Here is a 26310-nt window from a genome sequence, read left to right as displayed (position 1 = left end):
CCAGAGGGTATCACCCACATGGCCTTCAGTGGAGTAGTAACCAAGAGTGACAAACCTCTCTTTTGTGCATTCTAGCAGTACCCGTGAGGGAACTCCTGATAGTACTTGACTCTCCTGTTGCTTTAAGTCAGTTATCGCAGCACCTGGTGTATGAATTTGGTCATGAAAATAGATGTCTCTGTATTTCAGTTTGAAAGAACAACCCATCTTCTATTTCTGACATCTCTAATAGAATATGTTCTCCTATGGGCCTTCATCCCTGTCACCACTTTACAATAGAAAATATGCTGAGGGGAGAATAAGGAAAGTGGCTGGGAATATCATTTTTGTTTTCTTATGTCTTCTCTTGCCTTTTCTTTCTCCCTTTTTACCTCTTTCCCCTGGAGGAAAAAAAAAGCAACTAGCAGGAAAAGGAAAAGAGGAGAATAAGAATAGCTGTGTAAGATGCTGAGAAGTGAGTGGAGAGTGCTGAAGCTGGCCAGGACGGCCAAGGAAATACCATTTCAGCCTCTTGTACGTACTTTTCCTCTTCTGTGTATTTTGTTGGATGTGAAATGCCTTCTGCTCTGATACCTCTAATATGGAAGCCAGTGAGCTAGCCATAGGGTCATTGTACATCTTTATAGTGTTTATGGTTTGAGGCTGAGCTGGAGCCTAAGGTAAGGTCTAGCACTGTTCTCCCCTTTCTTACCTATCCAGGTTGACAGTGTGGTTATACATAGAAGGAAGAACAAAAGCATGTGGTTCTGTTTTTATACATTGTTCTTTTACTTCTTTTATTTATATATCCTATACTCAGTGTTTTCATCAATTTATATTTTTTATTGGCTCATGTCTCAGTTTTCTTTTTCTCTCAGACCTCTCTCCCAGCACATTTTTTTTTCTGACATATGAATGCCCTTTCTATAGAGCACCAGGATTGGAAAATTAATGTTAAGAAAAAGAGAGGTAAGAATAAAAAAGAGACAGAATACTGGGATTTGGAGGCTACTTAGAGAACCTTACAAGAATCTTCAGATGCTCTTCTACCTCTTTAAAGCGTGTAGTGTGAACCTGCTTTGTGCAGAACACTGCTAGGGGCTATATCAAGCTGTTTAAAATATCCAAATTCCTACCCTTCCTGTGCTCTTTATCTGTTTCACTAGGTTCCGTCTCTCACAGGTTTGGGTTCTTTGTTGTAAGTTTCTTTTTTTAATCCATCAACCATGTAGCCTGATAAATTGTCAACGATAGAATCAGAACCTTTACATTTCCTTCCTACCCATGAAGATTGCATTCTTTTCTTGGTACCATTAGATAAACGATATTGCAATTGTCAATATAAATCCTGTTAGTTCAATGAAAAGATGAACAGCTTGTTGAATCCTGTCATCTTACTCCCTCTTTCATCAGATAACGCAGGTCTGGGTGTTACGCTTTGCTTTTAAATTTAGCCAGTGTGCTTCTTCTAACTCTGCTCATTAGATACAGAAACCGTAAGCTTGGCTATTATTCTAAAAGCTAAATTTGCCTCATTTCGTACACAGTGTGGACATATGGAATTGTTCTATCTTGTTATAATATATAATATTGAATTTAGACTGACTTCTCATTGCATTATTGTTATGATGTGTTCTGTTGTTAATAAGATAACCACCCAGCTCTCAATTTATTGGAAAATCTGTGATAAAGCCTATTTAATCATTGTTGCATTTTAAATTCACATAAACTAGATGTGATTTCAGAAAAACTTCATTATTATATAAAAATAATTCACTTTAACTTTCCCGTATGTCTGTTTATTGAATTTGGGAATGGTAAGATTTAATCATTTTCATGCCTTTATAGGGTAATTTCATTTCATTAAATATTCATTTCATATTTCTACAGTGTTCTACTACTGCCTTTCCATTTACAAATTTTCTAGCAGTTTTCAGTCAACATTTGATTTGTTGCTTTGGGATAATTAAATATTCTTGTAAAATCGTATCATACTAATGTAAGTAGTCTGTTGAGTCTTCTCACCATTCTTTCTTTTTGATTGTTCTAAGGTACATTTTATATTGGAGAAAAAGGTTCACTGAACAGCCCGTTACAGATTTTTGCAGTGTAATAAGAATCAATTCCACAGCTCCATTTGGTAAGTATACATCTTTGAAGGGAGGGAGGTAATTAGGTTTATCATTGATTTTTTTTTTTTTAATGGAGGTACTGGGGGTTGAAACCAGGACTTTGTGTATGCTCAGCATGCTGTGTACCACTGAGCTATACCCTCTCCCCTGACAAAGATACATCTTGACTACCATCTTTTCCCTATAATCCAAAAATTCAGAGGAATAATTTCTCTTAAATTATAATTCTCTAAAATTATAGGTAAAATTAAATTGCTGTGTTATGTTGTGTAACTGTAATAAAGCTAAAACAGAACTAATATGCTGACAGAGAAATCATCATAGACATAGATATAGATTTTTTTTAAGAAAAAATTTTTAGAAAAACTGATAAATGTCATTTCTTATTTATTTTCCTAATCTCTGAACAGAAGAACAAGACAATTATTTCTTGTTATGTGATGTTTTACCAGAAGATAGAGTTCTCAGAGAAGAGCTTCAGAAACAGAGACTGGTAAGAATTATTTTAAAGGATAAACAGTGTGTTGGAAATAACATTACAAAATCATTTTTGTTATTGCTCTTTTTGTTTGTTTTTACTCTGGAAACTTTCAAACGTACACAAAAGAAGAGATAATACCTAAAAAACAGAAAAAAGTATACACTTGGTTGAAGATTAAAGCATTTCATGTTAAAAATGCAGAGAGAATTTTTGGCTTTGTTTTCCTTCCTGGATTATCTCTGAAATAACAACAGAACTTACACATTTTAGTGTAATTTTAGCTGCCTGACACATGCTAGGGTTCAGCAGTTGCGGAAAAATGCCCTCAGCTAAAATTGAGTTGAATTGATTAACTTTTTTTCTCCCACTGGAATGTGCTGTGCACTAGCACTTATTTTATTCCCCTTTATGAATTAGCATATGGTTTGATCATAATAGCCTTTTTCATTTTCAGCCTTAACTATAAGCGCAAGCTAATTTGAAAATCTCAGTTATCTTTAAAAAAAGATAACAACATATGCAAGAGTGAAAACTTTTCTGAGTTGAACAGAAACTGGTTAATTTTTTGAAGGTACTAATTTTGTTTAAAGTGTCCAGTTTTCTCTTACTTGTGACTTAATCTCAACTATAACCTGAAAATGACTTGCTTGTTCTTTAATGGTTACTTACAAGTGTTCCCTGTATCTTTGGATTTGGCTGAGTATGTTGTGAGAGAAAGCTCTGATTTCAGTGTTTCTGCTAAATCCTCAGGAGATCTAGGAGGAAAATGAATTCTGTCTATGAAAGTCAGAGTCATAAGATTTGAGAAAGTCCCCTGAAGCACATTATACTTTGTAAACATCCCAAATGGTTATTTCTCCCATAAGGAGAGATGATACTGGATATTGATTTATACTTGGGACAAATTACACTTTTCCTGTAGCAACAAACCCAAAGAAGAAACAGGACTTCCTGAGTTTCTCTTTTGTAATATCTAAGAAATCTGCAGAATAAGGATAAATTTACTGTCATAATTTGTGGATTTTGTTTCAAAGTACTCATTCATAATTTTATTTCCATGAGTTTTTTCACTCTTGCTCACTGTGGTCTTAACCAAGAATGAGCAAACTGCCATAATCCTAGTAACACTATGCATTTTCTTTACAAGAACTCAAACCATACTACTACAGCAATTGCTGTTACTCAATACACAGAATGTCTGCAGATTGACTCAAGTCCCTAGAAATATCTACGTCTGTAAAATTTAGATAACCTTTTAAGATTCTGACACCAACTCCAACATGTAGTTTCTTTCCCCACACCGCCAAGCAGTTCTATTCAATCCTGATACAATCTGCCTGAAGATAGCGTCAAAAGGGTTCATGAACCTGCCCTCCACTTTACATGCCATTCGCAAGTCCAGGTTGATATCTGTGCTTCCGACCAACTGGCTATAAATCAGAGGATTGGAGTTAGGGAAAGCAGAGAAGGTTTACAACGGGCTGCCACTGTGAATGGTGGCTAGAGGATCAACAAAAAGAAAAGATTTGCCAAATAACAGGAAGATAGGCTGAATTTGCAGTCAGCCATTTCATCACAGTTCTATGCTCTATGCTGTGGAAGCACTGAGGTTGGTGTGGGTGATCTTCCTTTGGGAGTTGGCAATGACGGCAGGCTGTCTCTCTTTATAAGGAACTCTGCAAATCGGTAACAGACGTTTGCAGAGAGCAGTCCAAATGAACAAATGAAACAACTTCCAACACAAGTAATAATACACCTTTTTTATTCTATCAAGTTAACAAGAGAGAACAGTAATACTAAATGGTGGCAAGAATCAACATTCTTGAAAAGACAGGTACTTTTTCAGCCACTTTAAAGAGTGTGAATTAATATACCATCCCTGGAAAGCACTTAAATGTAGTTTAAACCAATTAAACTACTTTGTAGTAATGGATATATAATCCAGTCTATGTGTGAGTGAACTCAGTTCAGTGTCTGTAGGATCTCAACTCAAGTGCACGTCTATGAGGGAGGATCCTCAAGCTAGAGGTGTTTGCTCCCCTGATCTCCATCAATGATAACTTGCATAAGCATCATTCATATTTATTCTCATTTGGAGCTCTAAATAAAGGATTTAGTGTAAATACTTTCATATGATATGTTCTTAGTTCACAGTGACTTTGTAATTTCTTTGAGGGCAGAAATTAATGTCCTATATTTAAATATCCTTCAGCAGGACTCACTATATTGCTAAGTTCATGTTGGTTTTTTTTTCCAAACCTCTTTTTTTTTTAAATTTCTGTTTTGGTATGAGTAGCTGGAGGCATATAAATTCTAAATGATTGACTTTTTCCATTTTCTTCTAGAACTCACTGGTTCCTTGTGACATTTATGAGATTTCTCTGTGTTCCATTTTTCTTTTTGAAGAGCTTGTCTCCTACTTGACACTTCTTTGAATTTTTTTCATCTGCACTCTGAAGGGAACTGCACAATTAGGAAAGATTCTTAAGGGTTTGAATAGCCTGTACACCTTCCTCCCTTTTGCTTCCATCTTTAAAAATTTTCCCTTGATCTTATCATTATGCCTTAGTATTCTCCAATGGTTTTTTTCTCTCTTTTCTTTTAAATGCAAAAGTTTTCCAAGGTCTCCTATCCAGGGTATGCCCTCTCATAACTACCACTGCTATGCTGATGGCTTAAATTTTGGTGCTGGCACTGAATAGTCAGAGTAAATATCTGTTGATTGAGTTCATCTACAGCATTCTTCCTGGCTCACCTCTAAACTCCAATTCTAACTCTCAATATGTTGAACTTTTCCATATGGAATCAATCAACACCTTAAGTTTAATGTGCCTAAAACTGAAGTTATTTTTTTCTCTACCAAAATTTACAGTTTGCTTCTTTTCCTTTTCTTACATAATGTTACCAGTGTTCTCCTGGTCACTCAGTTTGGAAATTTCTGGAATCTCCTTTTAACTCCTCCCCGTACCTAAGTCACTTGTCAAGTCCTGTCAGTTCCACCTCTGAATCCCATATCTATCCCTTCTTTGCAGTCCTAGTGCCTCTCAGCACACCTTGTCTATAGACTCACCTCTCCAGTCAATTGACGTTACCTCCAGAATTTTAATATTGAAATACATAGCAGATCATCTTACTCCCTTCTTCTAAAAACCTGCCATGGTCTCTTCCATCTACATATTCTTAAGCTTTTTTGGGCTCAAACTACATTTCCAATTACTTTGCCCATTGTTTCTTTCAGTTACCCAGCGTCCGACTCAGTCATTTATTTAGTAAATATTTATCTTGCACCAGACATTGTTCTAAATGCTGTTGACCTTGATGAAATAAGCCAGTCCCTGCCCTTGTAGTGACTGCACTCTAGTGAAAACACTGCTTGTCTCACAGTTACTCAGATATGTTAGGTACTTTCAGGAATCTGCTTCATCAGTCAAGAATGCCAGCCCCACCTGTGTAAATAACACAAGGGTATGTTACCCCTCAAGATATTGCTTAAATACCACAGTTCCCACAAAAGCTTCCTGATGCCACCAGTCAGAATTAATAACCTCTTCTAAGCTCTACTAGTGCAGTATTTTATTTGGCTTTGCAATTATAGTTAGTTGTTTACAAATCTGTCTTTCTTCTATGATTAGATGACTCTTAATGGTTGGGACTGTCATGTTCACTTTTGTATCTTCTCTGAGCCTTATTCATAAAGTATTAAATTTAATCCTGAAGTATTAGCATGCTACTTCTGTAAAGCTGTAGAGTCAGATCTCCCTGATGTAAACAAGAGAGATAAAATAGCCAAAGCAGATATCTAATCACTGGGTTACACTCTTCACTTAAGCATAAAGAATATTGGTTTTTACTTTTGCCTACAGTAGAAGATAAGTGGCATTCATAAGCTCTCAGAGCAAGATAGAACTTTTAATTAAATTGGGATAAGGGGAAACATCCATTCAGCTGCATCAGAGTGGTTTTTTTTTTAATCACTATTATAAAATGTCAGCTTGAGAGGTCATTCATGACAACTATAAATATTTTATGAACATTTTAACCTATATAGCAATTTAATCCTCTGGAGAGAAATAACATTTTTTTGTTTTTAAGTCTACTTCATATATCCCACCTCCCCCCACAGTTAAACAACAAAATGAAATTACATGTCTCCCACTAAGAAGATTTTTCTTCATCATGCCACTTTTCTTTATAGATTTTAGAAATTTTTAATAAAGGATCAAATTATATTACTGACTTTAAAGTAAAAAATCAATTTACATGTATACCTTTCTTACATAATTCCTAGCTTTGTAGCACAAAATCTCTAATTGCATCTGGAGTAACTTTCCCAAATTTTCCCATTGACTATAACATTATTATTAATAATACAGCAGAGATCAAGTTAGCTAGAGTGACCACTGAGTGATATTAACCTTCAGATTAATTAATGTTTGCATTTAGGAAACCCATATAACCCCAGTCTGAAACAATACTAAACTGAATCCTAAAGTTTACCACTTCGAACTTCTTCAACAAGAACATAAAATTTACACGGGAGTTTTTATATACATTGGCTCTGTGAGGTCACTAAGGCAATATCATTATCTATATTTAGATGGAAAACAAGGTTGAAGATGCTGGGAGATAGCTTCAAGGCCACGGTTATATACTGTACTAAATAGGAAGGAAGGATTTATTCTCTACCATCATCCTTTATCAAATCAGATCTTCCTTCTGTAAGCAAATGTGACATTTTCTAAATTGCCACTTTTTAGATTAGTAAAAATGAATGAGCAGGGACATAAATACATACATAAATAAGTAATAGTGTCTTGTTTCCATTGCTCATTGCTAAGAATTTTTTTAACCTAATTTCTTACTATCTTAGGTCAGTGGTAGATAGGAATTTCTTAGTCCTTTGGGTCTAAGCTGCTTATATTTTCTTTTAAAACTTGAATATAGTGTGTGTTCAGAGTTTACTCTATCTTTAGAGAAATGTGGGGCTATACCTGACCTTGAGTTTATCCAATAAAATACTTCCTCAGGCAGGTAATACTGTACTGATCCAGGCCATGCTGATAGCATCTCTCTTCTTCAGTGTAAAAGGTGAGTATTTTACAATCTCCCATAGCCACCTTTCAGTTTTTAAGTCCTCCTCTTCTTCCTTGGCTAGATTCCCTTTTATTTTTTAATACAAATAGAAACTGGGCTTTTCTACCTCTCCTGTGTTTAACTCTTAGATTTTTTTGTTCTGTACTTCAACTTCTCTCTTTTTGATTGTGATCATCTATTCCATATAAATGATTAAATCTGTGTAATTGATTAAATCTGTGTAATTGGTTTTTCTCTACTAAAGATGTTCTGTCTATTCTGTCTCTTCCTTACTCTTCAAAAGCCACCTCAGGGAGCGTCAGAGTAGGAGAAAAATACTGGCTGTGTATCCTGTGTAGCAAGCAGATGGTTACTGCCTTTATCATTGCAATTTCAAAAAGGGTGGGAGGTACTAATATCTTTTGAAAAGGTGAGATATTAGTCAGATCAAATCTCATGGATTTGGGGGAGTAAATCATCATCCAGTTAAAAAATTTCTCTCTGGCTTTTTTGTTTTACTGTTTTCCTTTAGTCATTGACATGTGTTTTCTTGCTCATTTAATACATCTTGATATTGTCATAAAGTTAACTTTTCCTCATCCCATAAATTGCTGAAGATACTGAATTTAATTGATTTATTTTAAGGAACCATGTCATTGATAATCTTTGTTTTAATGTAATTATTCCTGACTCGACAAGCAGAGATGTGTTTTTAAGTATATCGCATGAGCTAAATTGCTAACATAAATTCAAATACATGTCATCAGATTCTGGCAAGCAGATTAGTCTTTCCCAGGGCTACCTAGCAATTTTTGACATTGAAAAGGGAATTCTTTGGAGAAAAAGTAGCTTTTTACTTGACCCGTGGTCAGAGGGTTTCTATAATATTTAAGTTGCAGGTAGATTCTGTTCTGAAAGTTGGTTGAAACAGTGCAGGAGTATGTGTACCCAAAATTTTATTCGTGTTTCCATTTTACTTTGTTAACAGACTTGTCCCCTAATACTTAAATTAGTGTTACTGAGCTTTTTATAATTAAACTTTCTCATATTAAATTTTACATCAGATAGAATAAAGGGTAGATAGGAAAAATCAGGTAGAAAAAATAAGCTTTTACATAACTGTGTGAGATTAAATTGAAAATATTATGCTTACTGTCAGAAGATACAAGAAATGGCAGAAAGAACAAAAGAAAAGATAGTATTTTTTTATCCTTCAAACGAGTTTGAAACAATTTCAAGACCTATTTCAATAGTTTATGTAATGTTCTCTTGTTGAATTCATATAATTTTAGTATTAAAATTTGTCAATGCTTTCAAATATATTTAGAATAAAAATCCAGCCTCCTTTCCAAGATGTCAAACGGGCTTGTTTCCCTCACTTCCTCTCTCCGCTCACTGTATTCAGCCACACTGGCCTCAGACACACCCAAGCTCTCACTTGCTATATGTACTTGCTATTCGTTCTACTTGGAATGCCTTCTCTGAAATCTTATGGCTTTTATGAAGGGGAAGGAAGGGTTTTGGGAGGAGGTGATGTCTGAGGTGAGCCTCTAGAATGGAGCTACAGGCAGATGAATGCTTTGGAAATGCTTTTCGAAGATAAAGACGTTTAGAGTAATTCAAATGGTTGATGGAAGTGATTTAGGAAAAATTGCCTTTGCCTTCTGTGGAGGATTGATTTAGCTACCAGCTACAGTGTAGATGCTCAGAACTTACACTGACTGGTAATTTACTGTAAAGTTTTCTCTCAGTGGGTAGGGAAAATTTAAACCTGTTCTGAATTTGAGATTTTGACTGAAAAGAAGTCACAGGTTGCAGTGCCCAGTGTAAAGCCAAACCTTTAGTTAACCTCTGAGAAATTTTTGCTGAACAAATGACATGTGTCTTAGCCAATTGGAGTGTCTCTGTCACCTGTTTTCAGCAAATATTTATATACATTCCATTCCTTTACTCCTTTGAGTGGTGGGGAGTGGGAGATGGAGAACAGGAAGTAGGTAGCAAACAGAATTTTTTGGTCCCTTTCTTTTTTATCACCAGTGATAGCTGATGTACCATTGTCCATGCCTTGATGTCCGTTTCTCAGAGGAATGCCAGTCCAGAATTTCCAGTGCTGCACTTAAAAGCAGCGAGTATTCACACTCTTTAAGAGAAAAGTCTCGTCAGCGTTCCATATGTGTATCGGGGCTCTGCCATTTGGTGTGCAGTCTGGATTCTGGTATCGTAAACAAGGCACTTCAGAAGAAAGCTAGTACTTTGTGACTCATTTATGTCAACAGTACAAACCTTTTTCTGCATCTGCCAAATAAGAATTTTTATTTTTATTACTTTTAAACCTCCATTTTGTTGACCATCATTTTTTACCCTGAACTTTTTTATTAATAGCTAAAACTTAAGAAAATTCTAAACTGTTCCAGGATTGATTCTTCCTCAAGGTTTTTCCTCCTCTAAGATTTCACTAACTATCATGCTTCATCCCTTTTTCTTGAGAGGATCTTTTATAGTCCCATCATGTAAGCAAAAGTGAATATACTGGAGACCTTTACTGATCCCTGGACACATCAAGAGAGCAGAATGGCCGAAGGGTGGTGCTGTAGGTCTCCTCGGCCTGCCTTCCTTCCCTGCTGGATTGTGGCCATACCTATCCCAACTTTTAAAAAGACAAATCTTCATCTCTGTAAACTGTAAATATCTTAAATATTTATTTTTTTAAATATTTAAATCCTTTAACACCAAAATACATGCCTATAACTTTCTTGAGTGTTCTAAGAAAACTGCATTGTCAAACTTGCTTAAAAACTGCAAGTTAGGATCATCCAGGCCTGTCTTCATATCCAGCTCTTATGCCACAGAACACTTACACTCAGAAAGAACTCAGGAATAATATTATTTTATTTCTCAGCATCCCTGCCCCTACCCCCACCCCCAGCAATCGCAGACCCCTGCTTTGTATCAGTGAAGGATTTGGGTCCTTCCCTCAGCCAGCATCTTACAGCTTTTGCTTTGTGTGGTAAAGAATGGTCCCAGAAAGCAAGCAGGGTTTTATGCCTATCCACCACCGAAGGGCTTTTCTTTTTTTGGTTTGGAAGGGCTCTTCTTCATATTTCTTTGACCTGCTCCCGGTCTTCCTCCTGAGAACTTGGAGGAAATCTGTGGAAAAGAGCTGAATCCCTTTGTGTCTAGGGCTCCCAGGGACTTAGCCTTTAAGACTTCTTTAAAATTTCAGCTATTTTCTTTCTACTTGCCCTTTTCCTCTCATTTTCTGCCAAAGGTGAAATAGTTCATGTGTCCCTGTCTCTCTCCAGAGAGCCTGTCACCTTTTGGAATTCAGTTTGTCTGGTTGCCTTGTGACTTGAGCTTTTTGGAGTCAAATAAGTTGTGTGGGGTTTTTTTGTTTGTTTTTTGGCTTTTTTGATTATCCAACTTTTTCTTAGTGTAAAGATATTCTCTTGTGACTTCCCTCATCCTAAGCAGAGTGAAATCCTTTCTCCCTCTGCTTTACTATAATTAGTATCTTAGTGATTAAGTGCCATTTTGGTTAAATACTTTTCCTCCTTTCATAAAATTCGGAAAGACGTATGCACACATATGTATCTGTCTACTAAAAGAGACAATTTACCTTACTAACTAGTTGTCTTAAATAAATTCTGAAACCTTTATTGTTTTGTATCTAATCTTGGCCTTTTAACTGAGTTATCAGTAAATACTGTATCAGTAAATTACTACATTTAGTTACCTTGGTATACATTTTGCCAGAAGTTAATCTTTGGAGGATATGTCAGCGAATTACGTCACTCATTATCAGGTGTTCTTTGGGTACTTTCCTGACAGTCCCCCCCGACCCACTCAGTCAGGGCTGGACAACTGATGACACCTTACTTAAAATTTAATCCATTTAAAAAATTGTGACCATTAAGGGTATTTGGAGGCTAGTAGTCCATCGGAGGAATGCAGCTGGACTCCTGGACTGAGAATTCCTGGCAGGTTCTGCCATGTTGCTGTCTTTGAGCTAGGTTGGGAGAGAACATTAGTAGTATGCTGTTTTCTCTCATAGCCACTCATACAGCCATTCAGCCAGAAAACTCTACTGAGAATCTAATATGTCAGTATCTATAAAATGTTTTTGATATCTATAATTAATAACATCAGCCTTAATTTTACTTCCTTATGTTAATGCAAGCTATTTTCGTTGGACTTTTCATTTAAGCATCAATTTTTGCTTTCCTGTGTACAAATACTTACCTAAATTGACATTTTCTAAATTACCATTTCCCAAATTGGCTGATTTTTATAATTTTCAACCTAACTCACAAATTTGATTTTCTATCTACATGTCAGTCCCCTATGACTGTGTTGCGTGCCATCTGCTATATCTGCATTTTGTTAATGTTTCCTCTGCTTCAGCTTATGAATAAAGATGAAAGACTGTGTACTGACCCTTTTGCTCCCATGCTTGACATTTTAAACCAATTACACAAACATACAGCTTGTTGTTATGACTCTATGCCTAATACATAAGCTGATGTTGTATTCTTAAAACTATGGTTTTTATCCAAGCCTATTTTGTAATGAAAATGTTATCTGATTTCATCAGCTGCTTCGAGAAGTTCAAACATATAACATCTGTGACATTCTCTTCATCCATCTATTCTATAAATCCACGAGTAAAGTCTAGTATATCTACCCAATATGAGATCTTCTAGAAAATAAAAGCATAAAGATGGTGGGCTTTGATTTGCACATCTTTTGTGATGCTTTCTATGGATTGTCTCCTACTATTATATTTTTTTTTTGTTCATGAGTGACTTAAAACATGCTGTGACTAATCAGATACTAAGATTAACCAAGGAAGAAAGGAAAGAAGGACAGAAGGAAAGAAAAATTATTTTTTGTTCTTGATCACCCAAGTGGCTTCCACTCAGTTTCTTTCTCCCTGCTAATGCCTGATCAGCAGCAGTCAACATGTTTGCTGTAGAAGGAAATACAAAATCCTTAAGGCTGAGTTGTATTTTCTCACATCATAGCAAGTTAGCAGCAATGGGAGTAAGGGTGTTAGGATATAGTGACAATATGGCTCTCTTCTGCCTAGATTCCTCCTAACCATTCAGAGGGTATGAGGAGAGACCATAGGAAACAGAGCACCTCCATTCAGCAGTTACTACATAATCCTGTCGGTGAGGTACGGGGAGACTGCAAAGATGTGCCAAGCAGTTCTGTCCCTCAGCAAGCTTTTATCTAGTGGGGTACATTTTGAGTTGATTACATAAAAGTAGTAACATTAACAAGGTTTTCCTAGCAGTCATCCATATACTTTAGAAGACCATTATTGAGTTGGGAAAAATTTCCCTTTTCTGTACATCAGAGCCTAAGTCCCAGGCTGGTAAGTTATTTTGTGGTTTATGATTTAGAGGGTGGAGGAATTGAAAAAAAATTTATAAAGAGAGAGGTGGGGTGATAAAAAAAGATCTAGAGTCAGGTACCTAACAACCAAATGAAATGTGTGAACCTAGGATAGTCTTGATGGGAATTGGGGAAGAAAAGAACATTAAAAGATACTCTTGGGACAACTGAAGAAATTTAAATATTGCCTGGTATTACATACTATTTTGGAATAACTGTAGATTTTCTTAGGAATATGATAGTGGCATTGTGGTTGTAAGAGATTATCATTTCTAATAGAGGGATGCTGAAGTATTTAGGAGTAAAATGCCATGACGTCTGCAACTTACTTTCAAATGGTTCAGCAAAACTAAAGGTGTGTAGTGCATAAATATATGTGTGTGTATATTGTATGTGTGAGAGAGAGAGAGAAACTAGCAAAATGTGAACGATTATTGAATATAGATAGTGGATATAGGAATGTTCATTGTGCTAGTCTTTCAACTTTCCTGTTTGTGAAAGTTTCGTAATAAAAAAAGGGTAAGAAAGTAAAAGAGACAGTGACAGAGTTACCTGACATGAATAGCTTTCAGATTTACTCTTTTGGCATATCATGACATAACTATGTCAGCAAAGCCAGTTTCAACCAGTAAATGGGAACTGTCTTCTTAATTTACTGAACTGATTACAATAGGATGATGAAAGCTATTATGGATATAATAGTTAACAGAATTAAAATAATTTCTTTTTCATCTTCATATAATGTATTATAAGTAAAATTTGATAACAAGTATATGTAGTATATTTTGTATTCCTATATTAAGAAACAAGGATAATTTCTTATGCACAGACAGACACTTCATAGACTTTCTTAGATAAAAAGGAAAACGTGTTGCCATTATTTCATTTCTTAATGTTTTTAAAGAATAGGGGTAGAGTATAGCTCAGTGGTAGAGTGCATGCTTCATATGCATGAGGTCATGGGTTCAGTGCCTCCGGTAAGTAAGTAAGTAAATACATACATACATACATACCTTAATTTTGGATTTAATAATTATCATTCTAGTTCATCTCCTCATCTTGATTGGTATCTCCTGTTTTTCTTAAAAAGTCATCTTAGTAACAAACACAGAGTTATGTTTTTAAGATATTAAAAAGGTATTAAAAGTGATGAATTGGAAAAAAAAAAGTAAAAGCTTGTCCTCCAAATTCCTACCCCATAGCAATATAAAATTCTCTTTCTTACTCTGCATATTTCTAAAAATTATTGATTGTGAGTTTAAAAAACTATTTTAGAACTTTTAAGATAATAACCAATAATGAATTCCTTTTTTAGGATAGTTTAGATATACAGTAAGCCATTATCTTTATTTAAATAAATATCAAGTTACTGTTGCTGTGGAAAGCTCTCCATTTTATAGTCTATATGAAATGTAAACCACGTAAGTGCCAATCCTATGTCAGTAAGAGCTCTTTCATCTTACTTGAAGTACCAGTTCCAGTTGTTTCTTTTTCAGATATAATCATTACATATTTATAGACTAGTTTTTTTTTTAAGGTATTTACAATCAGATTTTGACTTCCATCTCTCTGGATATGCATCAGTTAGCATACTTTTAAAATGTGTGTGCAGGGAAGGTCTTTCCTGTAAATCTGTCTATCTGGTATCTGGTAACTTCAGCAAATTCAAATTGCAGAGAAGCCAGATATCAGAGAAAAAGCATCCCTAATCAAATGAAAATAACTGCCACAAAGCCCATCCAATGAAAATACTGGGAGCTACTCTCCCTCAGATACCAAACAAAGTTGACTTAATTTTATCCATAGAATTTATTATCTATTTTTCTTTAGCTGATTTTTAGAAATTCCTATAGTTTTGTTGTAGGTTAAGGAGAAAAACAGGAGGTCTGTGCAGAGGATAGCAAGTAGCAAATTTAAAAGGAGGTATCTAAGGGGGAGCCAATCTTCGGTGGGTACAGAAGTAAACTCACTAAGAGTGATTAAAAGCTTCAGTGAATAAGAGGCGATAAATAACAGATGGTCATAAAAGAGTGAGAAGAAGATCAAACCAGAAGAGCACAACAGTTAGAGTCACTGGCAGGGACAAAGGGATCCGGAAAGTAAGTTGTAAGATACATGTTACAGTACAGTATAGTAATAATTGTTCATAGAAAGGACCCTACATCATACAGAACAAGTTAAATTCTATCTCAAATTTGGAAAGTAGAGAAAGCAAGAGAGGTGCCTTTGCTTCAGGGGAGAGTATAGCTCAAGTGGTCAAGCGCATGCTTAGCACTCACGAGATCCTGGATTCAATCCCCAGTACCTCCTCTAAAAATAAGTAAATAGGTAGACCTGATTACCCACCAAAAAATTTTTTTTAAACTTTAGAAAAGAGAGATGCCTTTGAAACCATTTTGTGTAAAACTATTAACCCTTCAAATACCAAATTAAAATCTGTACAATCTAAAAAATCTACTTATCCAGAATTACCCTTTTTTAATTAAGTCAGAAATAAAGCATAATTGCATTTGTATATATTGTCTATCCTGTTATTTCAGTGTGTTCTGAAGCCTCAAATGCTGAGAAGCTAATCCATCTGAGACCAATATAAATGAAGCTTTTGTGTAGAAATTTTGTAAGGAAGATTTTTATGTTGCCCTACCTTTCCAGATCTCTATCCCCTGGATTCTGAGCTTGTTTGTTCACTAAATAGAAAGACTGCTGCTATATGGTATATGTCCACATTTGCTACAGTTGGTACCTTCTGAGAAAAAAGCAAATGTATCCTGAAAATAGCACCATCTTTGCCACCAAGTAGCTATGTAGCTTTAAATAAGTCACCCTAACATCTCAATAGGGGATAAGTAAATAGGTTCATGAAGTCCCTTTCAGTTCTCAAGTTCTAAAAAGCCAGTCCTAAGCAGTATTGGTCAGAAAAGAAATCTCACTGGAGAGGGTAGATACGATTAGGAGAAATAGAATATGTTAATAAAGAAACCAGAAAATAGCCAAGACGGAGTAGGCTGAGTATTCACATTACTACAACCACAAGGGTCGAGTATGGCAAGAATACAAATTGAAGTGGAACAACTGGAGCAGAGAATCCCACTAAAACTGAACTACCCAGTTGCCATGTCCATTTTCCCCAATTATAGAGCTCGTCCTTGTATTAATGATACTAAAATGAGAAAACTCTTACGCAAGTAAAATAAACAGAAAGCAGAAGTGAAACAACGATGGTTTAAGTAGCTCCCCTTGGTGGAAGATCTGAGAAAGTTTAAAGAGTTTGTGCAGTGGACAAAAGGCAGGTCTTGAAAGAATAAACTTAGATAAAAGTTAAAGGTGTGTGGAGCATGCAAGATCAGGGACAACAGGTACTCTAGAGCCATTGTCTCCTTTATTGTGGTTGTATGTAGTGCAAGTAAACTAGCTGAGAATCTACAGTATCATATCATCACTGTATGAGAGAAGTTATGGAGTGAACAGACAGAACAGCATGGATTTATAGTTACTCACCATTAAAGCAGCTTTTTTCTTTACTGCCCTGTCTATCCAATGTTGCCTCTAATTTACCAAAATGTAATTTAGGCTCTCCTAAGAAGAATCAGTTTATGTACAACTTCAGGTGTCTACACTCAGGTTGTGCAATTCAGGGTCAACTGATAAAACTTAAATTTGGCCAAAGAAAACCTCAGATGGCTTAGTATCAGTCTGGTTTAGACTCACAAATCTGTTATGTTGGTGCTGAGTCAAAACCAAGGAAATGCGGGAGGGTACAGCTCAGTGGTAGAGTGCATGCTTAGAATGCACAAGGTCTGGGGTTCAATCCCCAGTACTTCTGTTAAAATAAATAAGTAAACAAACTTAATTACCTCCCCCCAAAAAACAAAAAATAATAAAATATCTTTTAAAAAACAAGGAAATATTAAGTTGAATAAGATTCTTCTTTAGCTAACTTTGAGTTATATTATCACAAACTTGAGAAATGTGAGCCAGAATGATGATCTTTAATAAGCACTAACAGGTCTTGTAGGCTGAAAACGGGAGCAGACAGAGAAAGTACGTGCCCAGCCTTACTGCGGGGTGATAATAGTGATCTTTACCAACAGCTTCATCTGCTGGGGTTTTATTTTTGCTGCTAACAAAGTTGTAGATGTAGGGCTCTGAAATGTGTTTTCTCTTTTTAAGTCAAACCATGCATGTCTGTAAAAGTTCAATTTTCCTTTCATTTGACTTTTACTGTCAATTTCAGTTTTTATGTAAGATTCACTTAAACTTTAAAAGCAGTGATTAAAAATTGTCTGATACCTCAACCTTACCCCCTTTATTTCTTTCACTTTTATCTTATCCACTTGCTGCCAGCAAAGGCCTTAAGCTTCGTGAAGTGAATTCATGAAGTAAGCTCATGAAGTTCTTTTGCGCTTGCTGTGTGCCTGAAGAGTTGAGCAGGGCCCTCCGTTCTGCATATCAGAGCTCCCCGTACTCTAAAGCTTTAACTTCTGGAGTCTCCATTATGCTTCACAGCCCCTGGAAATCACTCTGTCGGGCCCCACGGAGTCCTGCCCTGGGCGTGTACATCTCAGTATTTGGACAGAGATTAAAAGAATCCCAGTACAGAGTTCTTGAGCTTCTTTGCAGCTGTCTTCTGTCTAGTATTTTGTCCCACAAATTCTACTCACTTTAGTATCCTGAACTCCAGTCTTTTTTTTCCTTCTCCACCAAGTGAGGTAGCTACATACCCTTGGTTTGGGTTTAATTTCCCTATGTTGCAGTTTGGAAAATACTACACCTAACAGAAAATTGGCAGTGTATAATTTTTTTCACTCATGGACCATAGCCATGTGCTGTCTGTTATCCATTGTCTGAAAACAGAGAAAATATATGAAGCAATTTGTTTTATAGTAGTTTGCCAGGGAAGGGGAAGTGTGATATTCATTATTCCATCATGGCTGAAACCAGAAGTTGATTGAACTGACTTTTATCATGGTGGCTTCTTAATTTTTTTCCTTCAGTGGATTAGTATTCAGTTCCAGAAATGCCTAATGGAATTTATTAAGCTTCTCAGGGCTAGCTCATTTTTATGCTGTTCTGTAAATATTTCTAGAATCAACAGTACACTTTATGAAGTTCTGATTTTGAGATCCATGTTACAAGAGAAGCTGGAGACTAGTATGCAGATGTAATATAAGAACAGTATAACTTGTGTCCATTCAGAAAATAAAGCAAGCAATAGTTACCAAAGAGATGATGGATTATAAGTAGTGGAAACTGATATTGGCTGGATAACAATAATATCTTAATATTTAATGACCCATACACAGTGAATTCTTTACAAAAATTTCTGATTTAATCCTTTAAACAACACTGTGAGATGCTATTTTGATTTTCATCTTAAAATGAGAAAGTGGAGTATTAAAGAGGTTAAATAAAATATCATGTACAGGTGAGAGCTAGATTCAAATCTCGTTCTGTTCAGTGTTTGGGAGGCTGAGCTCTTAACTGTTGTATTGTAGTCCAGAAAAGCTACATGACAGAAGTGGGAATCACCCTGGATCCTAAAGAACAGTTAATATTTGTAAGAGTGAAAAAACAGAGAAAAAAATTGCCTCAAGGAAAAATAATGTGTATAACCACCTGATTAAAATAGGATGTTACCAATGCATATTTTAGATTATTTGAGTTGGACAATAACAAGATACTTATACATGAAAACAATTTTCAGAAAAGTTTTTCTAGCAGCAAAAGAGAGGATGGATATGATAGGGGAAAAAAAGAAGAATTGAAACAGGAGACTGACTTACAGTAATCACATAATGACTGACTGAAGACTGGACCCAGAGTGATGGCTTTGGGTATGGTGGAGAGAAGTAATGTGAGAGCTAGGTCAGGTGAAATTGATCAGAACTTAATTACAAACTAAACTGAGAACTACAGAAAGGACCAAGTCAGAGATCCAACCACATTTTTGTTTTTGGAAGAATGGATGGGAGGTGACTAATCAAGACAGGAGGGAAGAACAGGGTAAGGAATGATGGTGAGACCCTGTTGACTTTGAGTTTCCTGCATAGCTATCAAATAGTATGTTGTCTGGCATTTAACAGTATAGACTTGGGGTTTGGTATAAGGACAGAAATAGAGAAATTTAAAATATCATCAGAGTTCCTATACTTCCTTTATGCTTCTACCCCAATTTCCTCCTATCCAGACTATGACATTTTTCATTAGCTAGCTGTGCATTTATTAAAGATAATATCATACATCTGTTTCTACTTTACAGAAGGAAATTCTGGAACAACAGCAACAAGAACGAAATGACAACAATTTTCACGGCATTTGTATGTTTTGCAATGAGGAATTCCTCGGAAACAGGTTAGTCTGTATGTTTAAGTGTCACTATTTTTCATCTGAAGACTTATCAAAACATCCACAATGGTTATATAAATTAAGTTCTATAGGTTGGCTCAGGATGCTTTCATATATCAGCAGTAATTTTTTTTAATACACCTAACATCAGAGATGAAATGTAGTTGCTCTAAGCAGAGTAGGGGAATAAATTTTTTAAATGCCAGAAATAGATATGTGTTCAATGTTATAAGGATTTTTAAATTGGCTGACATGCAAAACCACGTGCGAAAAAGGTACTGTAGTTTTAGAATAAACTAAACCTTTAGCAGTTTTTGGTGTTTCACTTTTGAATATTAAAAATGATAAAAATCTAAGGGAAAAAACCTGGGGGATTGGAAAGTCTGTCAACAACACCAACAGGTCCAAAACCAACTGGTGTACTGTAATTCAATTTTGTTTATTTATTTTTTTGGTAATTCAGTTTTAACACTGACTACCCAGAGTTAGCATCAGACTCTACAGCTTAAAGGATGTTGCCTCAACAAGCCTGCTCCCATTTGAGACACCAGCCACAAGTTCAGGGATTCCCTAGGCACCTGCATTTTTGACCAACTGGCTACACTTTCAGGGATTCCCACCAATAATTTGCATAGATTCATTAATTCACTAAAATGACTCATAAAACTCAGGAAAGTACCATAATTATGGTTTTCTTTAGTTCTTTGAACAGGTTCATATTATCTGATCTAAAGTGTCTGTCTGATAACTCCAACACTTGGGCTTCCTCAGGGACAGTTTCTGTTGACTGCTTTCTTTTGATGTGATGGGACATAGTTTCTTGTTTCTTTGCATACCATGTAATTTTTTGTTGAAAACTAAATGTTTTCATGTGGTAACTATAGAAATCAGATCCCTCCCCCACTCAACCAAGGTTTTTATTGTTGTTGCTGTTTGTGTATTTATTGAGTTTCCTGGACTAATTCTCTAAAGTGTATATTCTTTGTCATGAATGGCTGCTGAACTGTTTGCTCATCTTAGTATTCAGCTAATGATGTGACAGAGATATACTTGAGTGCTTTAAGCAAATACATCTTCTGCCCTTTGCTAAGGGGTTCTGTGTGTGGGTTGGGGCATACCCTCAACACTCCATCAGTTTACAACTCTGCCTTAGCCTTCACTTGCTGCTTGTATAGAGTCTCATAGTCAGCCAGAGGTGAGAGATTAGGGTCTTCTTAGGGATTTCCTTGTTATGAACACAGCCCTACACATGTGTGTGGTCTTCTAGATCCCCAGGAGTGTATTGGAACTTTCTTTAAAGTCCCCTATAGTCATCTTGTTCACCAGATTTTCCTTTTAAGTTTTTTGGCCAGCCTATTGTTTACCCCAATACATGTTGCTTCAGGCAAACTGCAATGTATAACTACGTAGGAAGATCTTTATTCCTACAGGTAAAAGGGGGGAAATATTTGAGAAGGAAAAATATACTCTCTTAGCTCCCATCCCCTACCTTATGGACCTTAGTTACCAGGCCTTTAGGTTCCAGAGAGGTTGAGAGCAGACTGGTCTTCCATAAATGCATTCAAAGTAACTTTTAAAAGCAAGAGATCCTGATGCCACTTAGTCTAGGGTGAAGGAACCCTTCAATCTATCCCTACCCCTTGAGCCAGCTGTTAAATCTGACCCATCCAGGCACAATATGGGGGTCTGGATCCAAAGGCACTGCACTCTGCGCCAACACAGCCTTAGGGGTAGGAAAAGGTTTCTAACCCTCTGCCTCACATACCCTGCTACACACCCACCCCACCCCATGTAAGAGGCCCTCACCTCTGCTTTTGCTTGGACCCTCCACAGCCTGGGCCTCAGGCCTAGAACCCCTGGGAAAGTCCAGGTCTTTCTGGGCTACCCCTTGGGGATTCCCTTGTGGGCCTAGAAAGCACTGTGAAGTACTCCACCATATACTAATTTGATTTCACAGTTAGTTACCAGTAATAGTCAAACAGTTGGACAAATGAACATACTAACTATGAAATTAGTAAATCTATCTCCTACATACTTTTAAAAAAAATCAATAAGCATTTTCATAGAGGTGATTGCTTTGCTTTATTTCACCTCTCTGAAGGGGAAAGAAAAACACTAAAAAACAATTCTTTTGGGGCCAGCTACATGCCTAAATTAGCTAGAAAAAATAAACTGTGTAATGTCATTATGTGTTGTTTTAGTGTATGTATAATAATGAGTTTCCCAAAACTGTCACATTTATTTTATGAACTAGAGTTGTGAATAAATGCCCAATAGAATGTATTTTACACCTAGTTTTTTGGCTATGTAAAAGTAATATAAATTAAATTTTTCCTTTTCTACATAAGCTGATCAACAAGATGGTCATTGTGTATCCAGATTATCATAACTCTTGCATGTAATTAGATGTGTTAACTGTGGGTTCTAGATCTGTGTTCATTGATCCCAGGCCCTAGCAGGTCGTATTTCTTTTGGGCAGTTGTCTCTTCCTCATGATAAATTGGAAAAGTAGGCAAAGCACAGTTTATTATTAGTTTAAAGGATAGAAACCAAATTTACCCCTGGAATGTTACCCTGCCCAGTGGCAGATTGTAGAACAAACTTGGACTCCCTTTGAAGAACTAATTTGTTTATAAAATGCATGTGTTTTTCATAGCCCAGATGTGTGTTTCAGTGTTTAGCCCTCACTTGTACTTCTAGTTAGTGTTATCATTATATTAATGTTACTCCTGACCTGACTTGTTCCTAGATGATTTATAAATAATACAGATTGCTCAAATTTCTTCCTAGATCTGTTCTTTTGAACCACATGGCCAGAGAACATGCTTTCAACATTGGATTGCCAGACAACATTGTAAACTGCAATGAATTTCTATGTATATTACAGAAAAAGCTTGACAAGTAAGTACTTTTTTATGAAACATGACCTGAAGCTGTCTTAATCTTGGACCCAGTTGTGAGTTTTTTAAAATTAATAGTCATTAGTAATTTAAAAACTGGAATTTTCTCATTTCTTATGTTGGAGGGGTTTGCATTTTGTATGACATTCCTTATTTTGTCTGTATCATATTGCCTTTTTAAAATGAAAAAGTCATGTATACCAAACAATGTACATACCATTGTAAGGTATGTTATATTGGGTATGAAGAATATACTTGCCGGCCTAAGAAATAGAATGCTATTAATTACTTGAATCTCACTGTGTGTCCTTCCTCATTAGTATCTTCTCAGAAACCACTATTCTTAATTTCAGGTTTTTAATTCCTTTACTTTTCTCTATAATTATTCTACATATTTACTAAAGAACTAAATGTACTGTCAGATTGTCATATGTTATTCAACTTTATGTGACGCATAACATAATGCATGCATTCTTATACCTTTTAGTATTTATTCACATTTATATATCATACACTCCACTTTTCTCAAAGTCATATTCTGGCAGCCTTGAATATCTAGATCCTAGCTTGTAGAAATAAGGAAGGAAGTTCTCTAGGTCACTAAAATGGCTTTCAAAAATCTCTCCACTTTTCTTTCTAGGAAAGGGCCCAAGATTTTTTTCTCTCAAAACCTAGTTTCCAGGGGAGAGGGTATAGCTCAGTGGTAGAGTGTGTGTGCTGCATGCACGAGGTCCTGGGTTCACCCCCAGTACCTCCATTAAAAAAGTAAATAATTAAAAATAAACTTAATTACCTCCTCCCCAAAAAAGACAATGTAAAATAAATAAATAATTTTAAACTAGTTTTATTCATTAAATATAATATAGATTGTGGTATCTTAGCCCACAACATTTGGAGCAATAACAATGGGAAAAAGAAGTATCCATTAATAAAAAGTTCTGAATTCAAATTCTGGTATCAATAGTACATTGAAACAAGTTTCTTTCCTGTTTTATTGAATGGCCCTTCACTTACAAAAGAATACCAAGTGTGCTTTCTAGTAAGATTAGCAATAATGAATATCCCTAATCAGCTTATTGCCCATAAATTGTGTACTATACCAAAGAATATAGTTACTTCTGTGGCATAGAAATAGTTGCAAATGTGTTTAGTAAAGATGAAAAAGAATTCCAAATAGAAACAACAACTGATTTCAGAGTTTTCATGTATACTTATTTTGTGTGAATCCAGAAAGCAGAACTGTTAGATAAAAGTTACAAGCAGTATCCAACTGTCAAACATGGAACGAGAAAGAGATTTTGTTAGTAATGTGTTCAAAACTGGTTATTACTGCCTTACTAGGTAATAAATTCCCAGTCAGTGGAAATAATCTAGCAGGATACATGTGACTGGTAAGATATTAAAAATAGCTATTTTTTAATAGTACCATTATATAAAATAGTACCATTTATTGAGTACTTACTGTGTGCTATGAATGTGGTAGGTATTTTAGTCATATATATAAGTAAATTAAGCATGTATATGGTATACATTTTACTCTTATAAAGAAAAATTATACATATATTCATCTAGTGTTCATATTGTGTATAAATTATTCTCATACATGTATATGTTATCATAAAAATTCTCTAGAATGTAGGTATTATCTTTAGTTAGGGACCAGAAAATGAGTGGCAACCGGGAGGGCAAGTAACTTGACCAAGTTCCCCAGCTAGTAGTCCTGGAGCTAGTAATCAGACCCTGCAAATCAGTACACAGGGTATACCAAACCATGCACTAATTGTTACACTCAGTGGAGGCAGCCACTGCTAGCTATCATTATGATTATTTGAAGAACATACCTACATTTTCATTTTTAGAATAGGTAATTCAGTTAGTAAAGCACCAAAATAATTTTTGGATAATTGCTATCTTTATCACAGTTTTAACTAAATAGCCAAGTGGGCCAACCTAACAAACTACAAAATAAACCACCTCACACCTCCTACAAAGCCAAATGAATACAGTGAGAGGGGTTCTGACAAGGATGTCATATCTCATTTGAAGATTCTGTATGACCTAAAATGAATAAATCATGTAAGATCGAAAAATAATAATAATAAAGGGCTATTGCAACAACTATCCGAGAGATTTATTTAACCTCTGTTTGTGTCTTTCTTTTAGCTTGCAGTGCTTGTACTGCGAGAAGACCTTCAGGGACAAAAATACCCTTAAAGACCATATGAGGAAAAAACAGCATCGTAGGATAAATCCTAAGAACAGAGAATATGACCGATTTTATGTCATCAATTATTTGGTAAGGTTTTGGTTTTTCCCTTCATAATTTAAAATTTGATTGCACTTCTACAAATAAAAATCTTTCTAAGGACTATCTAATATTTAAACAAGCTGTTAATACAAAAGTCAAAATGTAATTGAGGAATGCTCTCAAGTAGTGATTAGCTTTCAGATGTTTAGTTTGCAAAGCGTAACTTGATTTATCTCTGATTTGCCAGATGTTTATATAGTAAAAATGTCATGTCTCTAGAACTCACAGTAATCTTGATCAAAAATAGTAGATAAACACACATAAAGCATTTGGGTATCCACACATTTGCCACCGACTGATTGTATGTTTATTACCACGAGACCAGAGAATTCTGTATTCTGTTCAAAAAATATTTGTTCACTTCTGGATGTGCTAACTGCTCTGCTAGATAGTTCTTTACAAACAGTGTCTTCACTCTTCCTCCCCATTCAAATATCCTCCCCTTCCCCACCAAAAAAAAAAAAAAGTTGTCTTATCATTCTCTTGCGCAGGTTGTTTTTGTTTTTGTTTTTGTTTTTTTTAATGGAAATTTTAGAGAAACCAAGAAGACTTTTGTTTGTTAGACTAGTAGGGTAGACTAATGGGGTTACTATGTCAAGGACTTTAAATACTTTGAAACCTCTCCTTGCCCAGAAAACTCAGTACCATTTGCTGGCCTCTGTAGATTACATTCCTTTTTATTTGAAAAGAGGTATTCAGTTGGAGGCAAATGTCCATCTCTAAGGGCCCGTTTGGAAACTTTAGAGGGGATTTTTGATTAGCACAATGGGAAGTACTACCGGCTCTCCCTCCTAATCTACTGGGGCTTTTAGGTATATATAGCAAAGGGGAGAAAGTACTCTTGGAAAAGTGGGGATGTTGAGTAATTCTCCAGTGGAATTGGAAGAAAGATGGGGCCTTCTCTTTCTGACACTTTTCTTAAGCAAATGGAAATTGTGTTTTGCTCTTAATATGAATGAATTCGAATTCAAACTCATTGGCCACAGAAGGCATGGTTGATAATAATAAGCCTGTTTCATCTATTGGACAGAAACAAGCATATCCTGACTTAATGTTGGAAATCTCTGCTTTAGGATAGAATTTTTGCCTGTTCTGACTAATCCTTTTAATGTTAAAATAAAACTCTCCTTGAGAAACAAGTTGAGCTTGTGTTTGAAGACTGACTCTGAGAGGTTGCTGTGGTTTTTGCTACAAATGTTTTACAACTAGCTAAAGGCAAAGGCACCCTTTGAGTGTTTGAATCTTCTCTTGAAATCCCTCAATCATTAATTCCTAGAGCAAACGCTGCTTCAGGGCCCAGCCCAATCAAGTAGGGAGAGGACTTCAGAGTCAGCTCTAAGAAGTACTCAGCTACTGCAGGAAGCTATGGAAGCAGTTTAACAGTACTTCCTTGGGGCTCTTTTAAACTAATAGTCAAGAGCTTGGGAGTAGCAGAACAATGTGTATAGCTGGAGGTGTTTACCTCTTAGAGGAGACTTCAAAGGGACTGCTCACTCAAATTCTTCTGGCACTTGTAGAAAAGTTTGATACTTCATTCCCTGGGCGTCAAGTAGTGTGACAGTGAAAACTGAAATTGTGTGTGAGGGCCAGCTGTCTCTAGATGAGTGTGCTTGATTGTACTGCCCACAGAGTGCCCAGATTTCATGTAGGATGAATCATGGCTCGAGACAAGTGCTTCCAGAGAATGTGAAGGCC

The 26310-nt window shown here is 35.8% G+C and overlaps 1 protein-coding gene across 2 annotated transcripts in view; it reads left to right on the top strand.

The window, feature by feature from the left end:
• Positions 1-26310, top strand: part of ZNF277 (zinc finger protein 277) — a 100515-nt gene that overhangs the window by 61623 nt on the left and 12582 nt on the right. For both annotated transcript variants that reach the window (XM_014559239.2, XM_006184682.3), the window contains exons 3-7: positions 2031-2119; positions 2522-2604; positions 19322-19413; positions 22198-22308; positions 24471-24603. In XM_014559239.2, the coding sequence (XP_014414725.1) occupies positions 2031-2119; positions 2522-2604; positions 19322-19413; positions 22198-22308; positions 24471-24603 (508 nt within the window). The remainder of the gene's footprint in view (positions 1-2030; positions 2120-2521; positions 2605-19321; positions 19414-22197; positions 22309-24470; positions 24604-26310) is intronic.

The sequence above is a fragment of the Camelus ferus genome, chromosome 7, assembly GCF_009834535.1.
Source record: "Camelus ferus isolate YT-003-E chromosome 7, BCGSAC_Cfer_1.0, whole genome shotgun sequence".
NCBI lineage: Eukaryota > Metazoa > Chordata > Mammalia > Artiodactyla > Camelidae > Camelus > Camelus ferus.
Note: the sequence above shows the minus strand (reverse complement) of the source record. Positions and strands in the feature narration are given on the sequence as shown.